This window comes from Cuculus canorus, chromosome 25, assembly GCF_017976375.1.
Source record: "Cuculus canorus isolate bCucCan1 chromosome 25, bCucCan1.pri, whole genome shotgun sequence".
Lineage (NCBI taxonomy): Eukaryota > Metazoa > Chordata > Aves > Cuculiformes > Cuculidae > Cuculus > Cuculus canorus.
In genome coordinates this window covers 3253337-3265625 of record NC_071425.1, presented here as the reverse complement: position 1 = coordinate 3265625, position 12289 = coordinate 3253337, and the positions used below count along the sequence as shown (strand labels likewise).

The 12289-nt window shown below is 58.3% G+C and overlaps 2 protein-coding genes across 4 annotated transcripts; one reads left to right on the top strand and one right to left on the bottom strand.

The window, feature by feature from the left end:
• The first annotated feature begins 3890 nt into the window (after positions 1-3890).
• Positions 3891-6696, top strand: PSMC3IP (PSMC3 interacting protein). Of its 3 annotated transcripts, XR_008453603.1 has the most exons (9): positions 3891-3982; positions 4061-4167; positions 4517-4606; positions 4677-4788; positions 4895-5040; positions 5636-5713; positions 6036-6095; positions 6177-6287; positions 6559-6696. XR_008453603.1 is itself a non-coding variant. In XM_054088734.1 (8 exons), the coding sequence occupies exons 1-8, from the start codon at positions 3949-3951 to the stop codon at positions 6234-6236; spliced, it is 663 nt and encodes a 220-aa protein (XP_053944709.1). In that variant the 5' UTR covers positions 3891-3948; the 3' UTR covers positions 6237-6552. The 3 variants fall into 3 exon arrangements, 2 of the variants coding, with proteins under 2 accessions (XP_053944709.1, XP_053944708.1); XM_054088734.1 differs by lacking the exon at positions 6559-6696 and having other exon boundaries at positions 5636-5689; positions 6177-6552; XM_054088733.1 differs by lacking the exon at positions 6559-6696 and having other exon boundaries at positions 6177-6552.
• Positions 6697-6802: 106 nt separating this feature from the next.
• On the bottom strand, positions 6803-12201 carry MLX (MAX dimerization protein MLX). Its single transcript, XM_054088732.1, has 8 exons — positions 11991-12201; positions 10695-10731; positions 10476-10565; positions 9570-9676; positions 9216-9315; positions 8610-8709; positions 8017-8218; positions 6803-7513 (listed from the first exon to the last, which is right to left on the bottom strand). The coding sequence occupies exons 1-8, from the start codon at positions 12027-12029 to the stop codon at positions 7457-7459; spliced, it is 732 nt and encodes a 243-aa protein (XP_053944707.1). The 5' UTR covers positions 12030-12201; the 3' UTR covers positions 6803-7456.
• Between the last annotated feature and the right edge of the window lie 88 nt (positions 12202-12289).

The window sequence follows — 12289 nt, the reverse complement described above, 5'->3', positions numbered from 1 at the left end:
CACGTTAGCACCAGGGGGAAGGGGTTACGTAGCACCGTGACCCAGGGAGAGCAAGATGGGGCCGGTGGCGGTGATGGGGACTTGCTGGGGCCGGGACAGTTGGCCTGGCAGGAGGGAGGAGGCCAGACCTGGTGCTTCAGCTCCCTCAGGATGGCAGCGGGGACCGGGGTGTCCCTGTAAAGCCACCACTTGGCTTCTCAACTGAACTCAAGTTTGTGGCAGGGGCTTGCAGAGCAGCTATGTTTGCCCATAGCTTGGTGGGGCTATGGCTTCCTTAGCTCCCGAGCAAGCTGTGCCATGTGGTGAGAGTGGGGCTGTGAGCGCCTCTGTGCCACCTTCTGCCCCCAGGGAGGGTCTGGGTTGTGGCTACGGCAGGAGCAGAGATGTCCCCTGTCCCAGTTCTTGGTGGCTGATGGAGTATGGGTGAGTCAAGGGGACCGGCTGCGAGAAGGTCTCCTGCTCCTGACCATCAGCCTCTTCCAAGTGAAAGAGAGCTGGTGTGTAAGAGGAGACGCCTGTCCCTGGCCACTCCAACACACGGAAACACACTTCACAATTCAGGAGAATTATAAAGCAGGTATGTTTTAATGCCGATGCTGGGGTGCAAGGGGGATTCTCCTCCTAGTTTGCACACCATATTGTCTAACAAGCAGCTACTTATAGTGTAAAGGCATACATACTCATTAACATGGGCTAGGCTATTACAATTAGTTCCCTGAAGGGGTGTTACTATTACAATTATTTCCATTATTCCATTATCATAAGTCAATCATCAAAGGCCAATTAAGGAGCAGGAAGGCGATTTTCTGGAGTGGCTGGGTGTTTGTTCCTTCCCCCAGCTGCAGTTTGTGAACCTTGTCAGGAGCTCGGTGCTCTCTCGTGTGGCCAATATGCAGGGAATGTCTGACAAAGATGTGTCTCAAGAGACTGGGAGTGAGAAGCAGTGGGTGCTGGATGCTAACATGATCCTGACACCTCCCGGGTGGCAGATACTTAAAGGGACCTGTGGTTGCCTGAATCCTGTGGAAAAGGGTTTCCTCGTGCCCTCTTCCTATCCTCCAGCAGAGCAACACCTTTCTCCTTTGAAAGCATGGGCATCACCCAAGAAGGAAGGAGCACACGGAGGCCAGGTTTGAATGTAGCAGAACTTTAATGAGTCAGAAGAGGGAAACAAAGTCACTTGAAATGAAAGTTAGAAGTGCAGGGAGCCCAGCAAGCAGCTTAGAGTCTGAGATCTTTGGCTGTAGAGAAGTTCCTGTGTGATTTCTGTCAATCTGCCCCATGGAGGGAGAGGAGACAGAGGGTCCTTCGGAGGACCTTGCTGTTAAAGGGAACCAACGAAACAAGGAAAAGGGAAGAAAGGCAAAAACGTTTGACTATCCTGGTATCCACGAGAAAAGGTCTTGGTCTTCTGCCAATGTTCTGAGTTCCTCAAGGTGTCTCCCTGGGGCTTCTCCAACATCTTATTCACAGGCGGTACCTCCTGCCACAGTAGCGGCCGGCAATGCCAGAGAGGCCAAAGCCCCCGGAGTTGATGGGCACTCCCTGAGAGCTGAGGATGTTGCCAACAGCAGCGGAGGTGGAGGAGCCCACAACGGTGTTCTGTGGGAAGGAGCTGAGGATGGGTCCGGGCAGGGTCACCACCACAGGAGAGGGCTGGATGGCGACGGTGGAGCTCTGGCACTGCCGGACACAGCACTCGTTGCAGCTGCTGGCCAGCGGGCACGGGCCGCAGGGCTGGCACGGGTTGCAGCAGGACATGGCTCAGAGTCAGAGGGTACCTGGGAGAGGAAACGGAGAAGAAACAGAGCACAGGAGTGTGTGAGGAGCAGCCAAGTGCCCTACTGAGTGGGGATGAAGAGGATTCAGACTCACCTGGTTCCCAAGGAGGAGGCAGCAAAGGAGTGAGCGAGCAGGGACTTGGGCTGGCTTTTATCCCTGCCCTTTATTGCCGCAGGACCAGAGGCACCTTTGCAAAAGGAACAATTTTCTGAACAAGCTCATCTCAAATACAAATCATCACAGCTGATGATACGGGCTGGGCTTTGGTTTCCATCACTGCTGCCTTTTCATTTCCACCTTTGTTCCATGCCCATTCCCCAGTGAAGGCTTCTGAGCCCTTAGATGAAAGGCCCTGGGATTTTCAGGGCAGAAACGCAGCCCTGTGGGCGGAAGACTCAGCTCCAGTGCTGGTCGGGTCTGGAGCACATAAGTGGTGTCAGCCTGGGTCACTCTGGTGTGGTATTAGAAGTGTCATTCTCAGGAAGAAGCTCCATCATCCAAGCCCAAGGGCTCCTGTGCATGAGGACTGGCTGTAGCAGGATATGTCTCAAAGTCAGAGGGTACTTGGGAGAGGGAAGAGAGAGGAAGCAGTGCACAGGGACATTTATGAGGAGCCTGAGAATGAAGCTTCAAACAGCCCCATCAGAGTGACCCAGGCTGACATTACTTATGTGCTCCAGACCTGACCAGCGCTGGAGCTGAGTCTATCCTCAGGGCTGCGTTCCTGCCCTGGAAATCCTGGGGCCTTTCATCTCAGGGCTCAGAAGAAGCCTTCATTGGGGAATGGGCATGGAACAAAGGTGGAAATGAAAAGGCAGCAGTGATGGAAACCAAAGCTCAACCCATATCATCAGCTGTGATGGTTTGCTTTCAAGATGAGCTTGTTCAGAAAATTATTGCTTCTGCAAAGGCGCCTCTGGACCTGCAGCAATGAAGGGCAGGGATAAAAGCCAGCCCAAGTCCCTGCTCTCTCCTTCCCTCTTGCACTACAGGTGAGTCTGTAGCCCCTTCTCCTCCTCTTCCACAGTGAGATCTCCACTTGTTGGACCTCTCTGTTAATGTTGGCTTTGTTAACTGTTTGGGCTTGGTGTATCTTATTGGGACAGATTTAAGTGGGGAGAACATCTGTTTCGAGAGGTGCTGGGACACGGCTGAGCGGGGTTTTTGGTTTATGAACAAGGAGGGATCTTCTTTGTGTCAGGCTGCTCTTTGCAGGGCCCAGGCTGGAGGAGGCACTGAAGACTATGTGGCTCCTGGCAGAGCTTCCAACTCCCCCTGCATCCTTTGTGATAGGGTAACCAGGCTGCTCCTCTTCTAGGGAGCCCCAGGACCCTTCTAGGACCACCAAGAGCCGACTAGAGCTCCCTAGGACCATTCTAGGACCCTCAGGACCCCTTTAGGGACTCCTAGGACCCCTCTAGGACACTCAAGACCCCTCTAGAGCCCCCTGTGTCCCTTCTGGGATCCCCAGCACCCCTCTACAGCCTCCTAGGACCCTTCTTGGACCACCAGAAGCCCTCTAGAGCCCCCAAGGACTCCTTACGAGATGCCCAAGACCCCTTCAGGGACCCTGAGGACCTCTCTAGGACACTCAAGACCCCTCCAGAGCCCTTCAAGACCCCTCTAGGGCGCCTGCAGGACCCTTCTCAGACCCCCAGGACCAAGCCTGGTGAGCTTGGAGTCACGTAGACAAACCAGCAGCTGGCAGGGAGAGATATTTTGTCATCGGGATGGCACGAGTCCCTCCCTGAGCTTTCCCACTGCTTTTTCTAAGCCATAAAAAGCTATTCCGATCCTATTTCTGCAGCCAAGAACGCCCTTCTCTGCAGGGAAGCCCTGTCCTGCTGCCTCTGGCTGTTGTAGAGCTGCGTGAGCCCCCGCTCAGCCTCAGGCCCGGTAACCGGTTACTTTATACCGGGGCGGGCCTCCCCTCTGCCCCCGGGAGCCAGTGAGGGTCTGGGACCCCTGAGGCCAATCAGGATCCGCCTCCCTTCTCGGAGCAGCCAATCAGAATGCTCCTCTCTTCATCCCTTCTCCGAGCAGCCAATCAGAGCCCATCTCTCTTCCTTCTCGACCAATCAAGGTCCACCCCTCTGCCCCCCCCGCAGGAGCGCGCGGCGCGCCGGAAGTGCGTCATCGCCGGCGGCCAGGCGCGGGGTGAGGGAGATGAGCAAGGGCCGCGAAGGCGCAGCGGTGGGCGGTGAGAGCGGGCGGCGGGCGAGCCCCGGGCGGCGGGTGAGCCCCGAGCGGCCTCGGTGACCGGCGCGCTGTCCCGCAGGAGGCCCCACCGCCGTGTTGCTGCGGTATCTACGGGAGCAGAACCGGCCCTACAGCGCTCAGGATGCTTTCGGGAACCTGCAGCGGGAGCACGGGCTGGGCAAGGCGGTGAGCGGGGCCGGGCCGGGGAACATGGGCTGGGGCGGGGAATACGGGGTCGGGACGGGGAGTGGGGCTATGGCAGGGAGGGTCCTGGGGGGCACGGGACCTGGACCGGGGTGGGGAGGGTCCTGAGGAACCTGGGGCTGGGGTGGAGAATGGGGCAGGGGCCGGGGAGGGTCTTTGGGAACACGGAACCGGGGCGGAGAGGATCCTTGGGAAGATGGCACCGGTACCAGGGCGAGGAAGGTCATGGGGAAGATGGGACCGGGATCGGGGCAGGGAGGGTCCTGAGGGGTGTGGGGACAGGGTGGGGAGCACGGGCCCCAGAATGCAGCTAACGGCAACGGCCCTGCAGGCCGTGGTGAAGGCACTGGAGCAGCTGGCACAGCAGGGCCACATCCGGGAGAAGACATACGGGAAGCAGAAGATCTACTTTGCCAACCAGGTGAGGCTCGGCCCTGAGTGCCGGCTCTGCTCACAGATCGTTCCTCACCCCCTGCTCTGCTTCGCTGCAGGAGGAGTTGCCAGCTGCCAGCGAGGCTGAGCTCCGCAGCCTGGATGGGGAGATCACTACACGTGCCGCCGCGGTGCAGGCACTACAGCAGAAATGCCGGCAGCTGGAGGCAGGTGAGTGCATCCATCCAGCCGCCAGAGCTCCAGGAGCGGCCAGGGCCCTGCGGGAACGAGCAGCCCTGGCTTTTGGCTCTTCTGGTGATCAGTGCCACTCTGGCAGAGCTGAAGGACCTAAACAGCTCCATGACGACCACCGAGATGGCCAGGGAGCTGGAGGAGCTGCGAAGGGAGTGCGACAGTTACTCAGAGAAGCTGAAGAGGATGAAGTCTGCCACCAACCACGTCACTCCGGAGGAGAAAGAGAAGGTAAAGAGCTGCCAGGGGTCGGCGGTGGTGGCAGAGCTAGGGCTGGATTTGTCCTGACATCCAGGTTACTGAGTCCCCAGTCCAGCCAGGGCTGATGTGACAGTGGCAGGGGCTGTGTGGGCCTTGAGCTGCTCCACAGAGCGCCTGTACCAGCCACAGAATGCAATGGCGATGACCTCAGAGTGCCTTAGAATCACAGAATAGATAGGGTTGGAAGGGACCTTAAAGATCATCCAGTTCCACCCCCTGTGCCATGGCAGGGACACCTCCTACTGGATAAGGCTGCCCAAGGCCCATCCAACCTGGCCTTGGGGACCTTTAGGGAGTAGCCTGAGCTGTGTCTTCTTTGCAAACCTTCACTTTGGGCAGTCACCGGCACTGGATCCACTAATCTTCTGTCCAGGGTGATGCATTTCACAAAGTGTTTCATGTCCCTGTGGGGGTTTTGTGAGCCACCGATGCTGTTAAATCTCCCTCTGGCTGCTGCCGGGGTGTCTTTGGGTCTGTGACACCAGGGATTTTCCCGTCGCTAAGGTGTGGGGTGGCTTCACGGGGCAGCGGCTGCCTGGTTCTCACTTTGCCTCGCCATCGGCAGGTCTGCAGCGAGCAGAAGCTGTACTGCAAGGAGTGGCGGAGGAGGAAGCGAATGGTAACGGCCGTGCCATCACGTAGGGTGGGTGGTTGGCACCGAGAGGTGACGGTGACAGGCCTGCAGTGACGCTGGGTGACACTGACAGGGATGCGGCATCCAGCTCGGAGAGACCAGCACTTTCCCAAAGACTCGAGGGTACCAGGACAATCCCTTGGGAAAAGGCTGTGTCACTGCAGTGCCCACGCGTTCCTGTGGGGCTTTGCCAGTCCCTGGGAGACAAACTGGGCTCCCGTTGTGTTGGGGACAGCTGCTCCTGCGCTGGGGGGAGGGACACACCTGAGAACTGGGAGCAGCCTGGTGCTCGTGGTGTGCTGCAGCCCTCACGGCAGTCGTGTCTTGCCAGGCAACCGAGCTGCTGGACGCCATCCTGGAGGGATACCCCAAAAGCAAGAAGCAATTCTTTGTAAGTACCGCAGCGTAGCTCAGGCCCGCGGCCCCGGGTTCTGCCTGCCTGTCCCTGCTGAGCCGCTCTATGCTGGAACAGGAGGAGGTTGGGATAGAGACGGATGAGGATCACCACGTCACGCTGCCGGAGGCTGTGTGAGGCGCTCGTGGGTTTTGCACCAGGGAGAAGGAGCTGGAGCTGATGGTGAAAGTCAGTAGTTGGGTTCTTTTTCCCCCTCTTTTTGCAGGGCTTGGGCTTGTCCTGGGTGTTTGTATGCATTTGTTTCACAGTGCATTGGAGGGAGTTGCTTAGCACTGCGACTGTTTGTTTGCAGAGGGAGGATCCTTTTCCTCCTCCCTCAGCTTGTGGGGCTGGGGGGAAAGGGAGATGCACGCACTGTTGTGGAGCCCTTGGTGTTCAAGTAGGAAAAGGTAGTAATTGCCTCTGTGAGGGAATAAACTGGTGACTGTTATGGATGCAGAGCTCGGCGTGTGCTTCAGACGTTTCCCGCCACACGACAACCACTGGGCTCTGGGCCAGCCGTGGTGTTTCCCAGGTCAAGGCCTGGGCTGCTGGGTGAGGAAGGTAAGAGCCAGGAGCAGCGAACCTGGGCTTTGACATCTCTGTCTCTGACCCGCTCCGAGAACTCAGCAACAGAAATGAAATCAGAAAAAAAAATCATTAAAACGCTCAGCAAAATTTATTTAATTACTTTTCACAATAGAAAAATATGTTGGGTTTGTGTGTGTGAGGGCTGTGAAACTCCACAGTCTCTTCCCAGGCAGGAGGCTGCTTCTGGGAGAGTGTCTCCGGCGCTTTCAAGTCCCCCATCCTGCTCCAGAGCCCTCACTGGAATCCATGCGCCTGTGGGCCAGGATTTTCTGCACCACAAAACAACATTGCCGGGGCAAAATCCTGTTGCCCTGTGAAACACTGCAGGGTTCCACACCAGGGCTTCTGTTGCATCGGTAAAGGGACACAAACACAAGGCTGGCAGGATGATTTTGTGTTAAAAAACCAATCCCAAAATGGGTTTTCTGCTACTTTAATGCGGGCAGAGGCAGTAGCTTGAACTTTCCTATGTTGCAGCATCCAAACCAGGGAACATCAAGAGCCAAAGAAGCCTTCCTGGCACCTTAATCTCTACTCCACACACACCTTTTTTTCTTTTCCCCTGTCTTTTTCTTAGTCCCTACAACTATTTGGTGGTGATAGGCTGCGGAGCAGCGGTGTCCACACAGCCCGGGTTTGGTTTTGTGGTTCATACAATAAATAATCCAGAGAAACTTTAGGAACAGCAGCAAGGGCGATGGCCTCGCCTGTCCTGGCGCCCAGCCCTGGGCAGGATGTGCCCATTTCCATAGGCGCTGTGGGGAGGCTCAGTAGAGCTGACTCTTCAGCTGGTGCAGGACCCCGATGACGATATCCCGCAGCGTCTGGAGCAGAAAGGAGACACAGTCAGTTGTTCCCATGGAGAAACAGCCTGTTCCTGGTGAGCAGCTGCCGACAGAGGCACAAGCTGCAGCATCACCCCAGGCTGGCGCACACAGTGCCGAATACCCTTCACCAGTACAGGACACGCTCCCACTGCCACACCTGGGCCGCAGGGTCTTGGGCAGCCGTAGCAGGACAAGGAGCAGGCCCGGCTGTAGTTTCCCAATTCCCAAAACACCTTTAGGTGTCCTGAGAGAGTGACAGAGACCAAGCGGGACCCTCAGGAACCATTTCACCCTGGCCAGCTTTCGGCATCAAACCAGCCCAGCAGATGAGAGGGAGCATCCAGAGCTCTGGCACCATCTCCCACCCTGCCCCAATCCAGCACGAGTCATGCTGACCCTTCGGAAGCCCAGGAGAGGGAACAGCCACAGCCAGCCCTGAACTCCAGCTGGGTGCAACGATCTCTGCTCTATTTGCCATCACAAGAGCCGCCTGCACTCACCTGAGGCTTGCAGTGTTCTTCAATCCAGCTGAAGACACAAGCTGAGAGCTCCTGAAAGCTCGTTACTGAGATGGAGGCATTAAAGGACTGGAAGAGGGAATCCATAATGCCTTGAAAAACATTAAACTTCATCTCATCAGAGATGTGGCCCTTCCCCTCGTTTGGGTTGTCTTGATGTGCTTTCACAATCTGCTCGTAGTTCCTGAAAGAAAGCAAACGCCCCGTGTTCAGTGGAACGAAGCCTCGCAACGCAGGGCAGAGCTCACTGCTTGTCGCCGGCCACGGCAAACTGTGCACGGAGGGACAGGACCACGTGTCTACAGAAGATCCTTCAAGGAAATAATCACTGGGAAGTGGCAGCTGCTCCTGACACTAGGAGCTGATTGGTTTTCTGATTCAGGTCCACCTTCATGCCAAACTCCACCAACTGACCAAGACAGGCTCACAGGAATGAGCTGCTGGAGAAGAAATGATGACAGTGGGCAAAGACAGGTTGGGAACTCTGGGTGCCATCACCCTGCGGAGTGCTGAGTGCACCCACGAAGCCTCGCAAGGACAGAAGAAACAGAAGCAACCGACAGCTCTTCCCTTACACTTTCATGATCTTCAAGGCCATCACATCTTTCCTCAGGATCAAAACCTCCTCCTCTTGCTTCTTCTTTTCCTTGTGCAGGAACTGGATGTAGTCGATGGCTGAGCATGAAAAGGCAAAGTGAGGCCTCAAGAGCAACACAAGCACCCGGATCCCCACAGAAGCTGCCCAAGCCCGGGCAGCATCATAGAGTCATAGAATCCTTAAGGCTGGAAAAGACGTCTAAGATCACCAAGTCCAACCGTCAGCCCAGCCCCACTGTCCTTGCTGAACCATGTCCCCAAGCGCCACAGCTACGTGTGTTTTGAACTCCTCCAGGGATGGTGACTCCCCCACTGCCCTGGGCAGCCTCTGCCAGGGCTTCACCACTCTGTCAGTAAAGAAATTTTTCCTGATATCCAATCTAAACCTGCTCTGGTGCAACTTGAGGCCATTTCCTCTCATCCTATTCCTCCTTACTTGGGAGAAGGTGGCCAGCATTTGAGGTCCCTCCACATGGTCACCCCATAAGGTTCCCAAGCACCAGACCCCTGTGCTGCACAGCTCCGGCAATACATTTTTGGGGATTGGTAGCAAACTCTTCTCCCTCTCCACCATGAAGACTCACTTTTCTGGAGGACGATAGCCTTGCTCAGCTTCTGGAAGCCTATGAAGAAATCCTGCTGCTCACAAGTGGGAACAATGGCCTGCAAGTCATCGTAGCCTTTCTGCAGGGAAGCAGAGCCACAGCTCAGGCGTTTGGAGATGAGCAGTGCCAGACTGGTTGTTTCAAAAGGTATCAAATCCCAGATCCCACCACACAGCCAGACAGCGCCATGGTGGCTTTGCAGCCCATTCGTGTCTGCAGAGGGCAAATCTGGCATCAAAGCAAAGGGAAAGGTGCCGAAAACAGCAGGGATCTCAGTGCTGCAGGGCCAGGGAACCAGCAAGCCACTGCGCTCCAACAGCACGCAAGGGTTACCTTGATGGCATCTCGTCTCTTCTGCTCTGCCTGGGTGTGTGCCCGCCTGCGCCGGTCCTTGTACGACTCCTTGTAGGACTCCTGGTGGTAATCGCTGTCCTCGTCATCTGTAGGGAGAGAACTTGCCTGAGTGAGAGGAAGCCTGACCAGTGAGGTCCTGAGGCGCACGGAGCGGGCGACAGCTCAAGGTGCCATCTGGGCTCCGTCTCCTGCTGCCTATGGATCACACCAAGCCCAGGACAGCACCATGGCGGCAGTTGGCTCCAGGAGATTGGGCCAAGGACAGATCATAGAATCATGGAATGCTTTGGGCTGGAAGGGACCTTAAAGCCCATCCAGTTCCAAAGCCCTGGGACACCTCCCACTGGATCCGGTTGCTCTAAGCCCCATCCAAGCTGGCCTTGAACCCCTCCAGGGATGGAGCAGCCACCACTGCTCTGGGCAACCTGGGCCAGGGTTTCCATACTCTCACAGGGAAACATTTCTTCCTAAGATCTCATCTCAATCTCCCCTCTTTCAGCTGAAAACCATTCTTCTTATCCTATCCCTGCCCTCCCTGATCAAAAGCCTCTCCCCAGCTTCTCTATTGATGCTCAGAGGGGCACTTCCAACACTTTCCCTTCCATTACGGAGCTGGGCACAGGAATATGCCTGCGCCACCCTTGGGAAGGCATCAAAATCTGACCAATTCCCTACCTCAAACGCTGCTGGAAACCACAGAGACCCAATACTGTTCCCCACCATCTTCCCTCCCTCCTAGGGTTGGGAATCTTTCCCAGCGCGCAAGAGAGATGGCTGCGCTCACATCCTCAGCCCAGTGGTGAGAGCTGGAGGCAGCGCTCCATGCTGGGCAACCCAGGGAACAGGAAAACCCACAGCTGCAGAGGACAAGCCCCACAGGCCCACCTGTATTGGGGACAGAAGAGGCACTGGTGGAGCCGATGCTGTTGGCTCGTGACACTATGCTTCCTTTCGTAACATTTTCCATGAAGAGCGCTGGAAGAAAAGGTTTCGCAGGGTGAGCGACAATGTCAGGGCGTGTGAGCAGGCACAGAGGGATGGGGTGGATGGGTCACTAGGCAGCCGCTGCCACGCTCACACCAAGCGGCTGCTGCTGGCACCTACCCGAGTCTAGGCCATTGTCACTGCAGCCTGTGTCCACCTTGCATGGGAGGAAAGAGGTCAGAGGAGCTGGAGCAGGAAAACGCAGCCCCGTCCCCCCGCAGCCCCTGGAACAGCCACCCAACCTGGCCCCTGTCTCCCCTGCAGCTCACTGAGCCTCAGCCCCCCACCTCAGCCCAAGCCCTGGCTCCCTTGCAGACTCCACACTCAGCCCAGCACCAGCTCCCCACAAACCCCAGCAGCCCCTACAACACTCCCCTGCGCCCCAGCCCAGCCGCTGCCTCACCATGCAGCCCCCTGAGCCCCAGCCTCACACCTCGGCACTCAAGCCCTGGCCCTCCCCAACCTCCCCCCCAACTCCAGCTCAGCCCCAATTCCCCCCCAGCCCCTCTAAGCCCCAGCTTCCCCTACCACCCCAGCTCAGCTCCAGCTCCCTCCAACCTGGACTCCAGCTCCCCCCTAACCCCTCTGACCTCCACCCCTGCCCCCAGCTCCCCCCACAGCCCCTCTGACCCCCAGCTCGGCCCCCAGCTCCCCCCACAGCCCCTCTGACCCCCAGCTCGGCCCCCAGCTCCCCCCACAGCCCCTCTGACCCCCAGCTCGGCCCCCAGCTCCCCCCACAGTCCCTCTGACCCCCAGCTCGGCCCCCAGCTCCCCCCACAGCCCCTCTGACCCCCAGCTTGGCCCCCAGCTCCCCCCACAGCCCCTCTGACCCCCAGCTTCCCCCACAGTCCCTCTGACCCCCAGCCCGGACCCCAGCACCCCCCACAGCCCCTCTGACCCCCAGCTCGGCCCCCAGCTCCCCCCACAGTCCCTCTGACCCCCAGCTCGGCCCCCAGCTCCCCTCACAGTCCCTCTGACCCCCAGCCCGGCCCCCAGCTCCACTCCTGAGCTCCAGCTTCCCTCTCAGCCCCTCTGAGCCCCAGCTCAGCCTCAGCTTCTACACAGCCACTCTGAGCCTCAGTTCAGCCCCAGCTTCCCCCTCAGCCCCAGCACAGCTCCTCTGAGCCCCAGTTCAGCCCCAGCTGCCCCCACAACCCCTCTGAGCCCTGGTCCAGGCCTCACCCCCTGCCCCCCTGAGCCCTAGCCCGGCCCCCAGCTTCCCCCCCGCCCCCCTGAGCCCCAGCCCGGCCCCCAGCTTCCCCCCCGCCCCCCTGAGCCCCAGCCCGGCCCCTGCCTCCCCGCGCAGTCCCCCCGAGCCCCAGCGCCACTCTTCGGCCCCGGAGCCCCCCCCTAAAGCCTCCCACCAAGGCCCCGGTTCACCCCGGGCGACCCCTCCGCGCCTCTCACCGGACCCACCTTCCCCCACGCCTCCTCGGCCCCCGCCGCCTCCGCCATCTTCGGCCCTGGTCACGTGGGCTCCTTTCACGCTCTCCCCTGGTCATGTGACCGTCCCCCGTCACGTGACCGCTCGTCCCCGCCACGTGGCCTCGCGCGGGTGGAAAAGAGCTCGGAGAGGAGGGAGTCCATCCATCCCCGAGCACCTCATCTGCCCGGCTTTTAGCTCCCTCTAGGGATGGAGGCTCCACCACCTCCCTACGCAGCCTCTGCCAAGGCCTGAAAGCCCTTACCGTGAAGAAATTTTCCCAATATCCCAT

Bases quoted from the DNA above. Each gene is read 5' to 3' on its own strand.
- PSMC3IP (XM_054088733.1), top strand. From the start codon at position 3,949: ATGAGCAAGGGCCGCGAAGGCGCAGCGGTGGGCG. The intron at 3,983-4,060 runs GTGAGAGCGGGC...GCTGTCCCGCAG, and splicing joins CGAAGGCGCAGCGGTGGGCG to GAGGCCCCACCGCCGTGTTG. The intron at 5,714-6,035 runs GTGGGTGGTTGG...GTGTCTTGCCAG, and splicing joins CGGCCGTGCCATCACGTAGG to GCAACCGAGCTGCTGGACGC.
- MLX (XM_054088732.1), bottom strand. From the start codon at position 12,029: ATGGCGGAGGCGGCGGGGGCCGAGGAGGCGTGGGGGAAG. The intron at 9,316-9,569 runs GTAACCCTTGCG...GCTTCCCTGCAG, and splicing joins AGAGACGAGATGCCATCAAG to AAAGGCTACGATGACTTGCA. The intron at 7,514-8,016 runs GTGAGTGCAGGC...TTTCTGCTCCAG, and splicing joins AAGAACACTGCAAGCCTCAG to ACGCTGCGGGATATCGTCAT.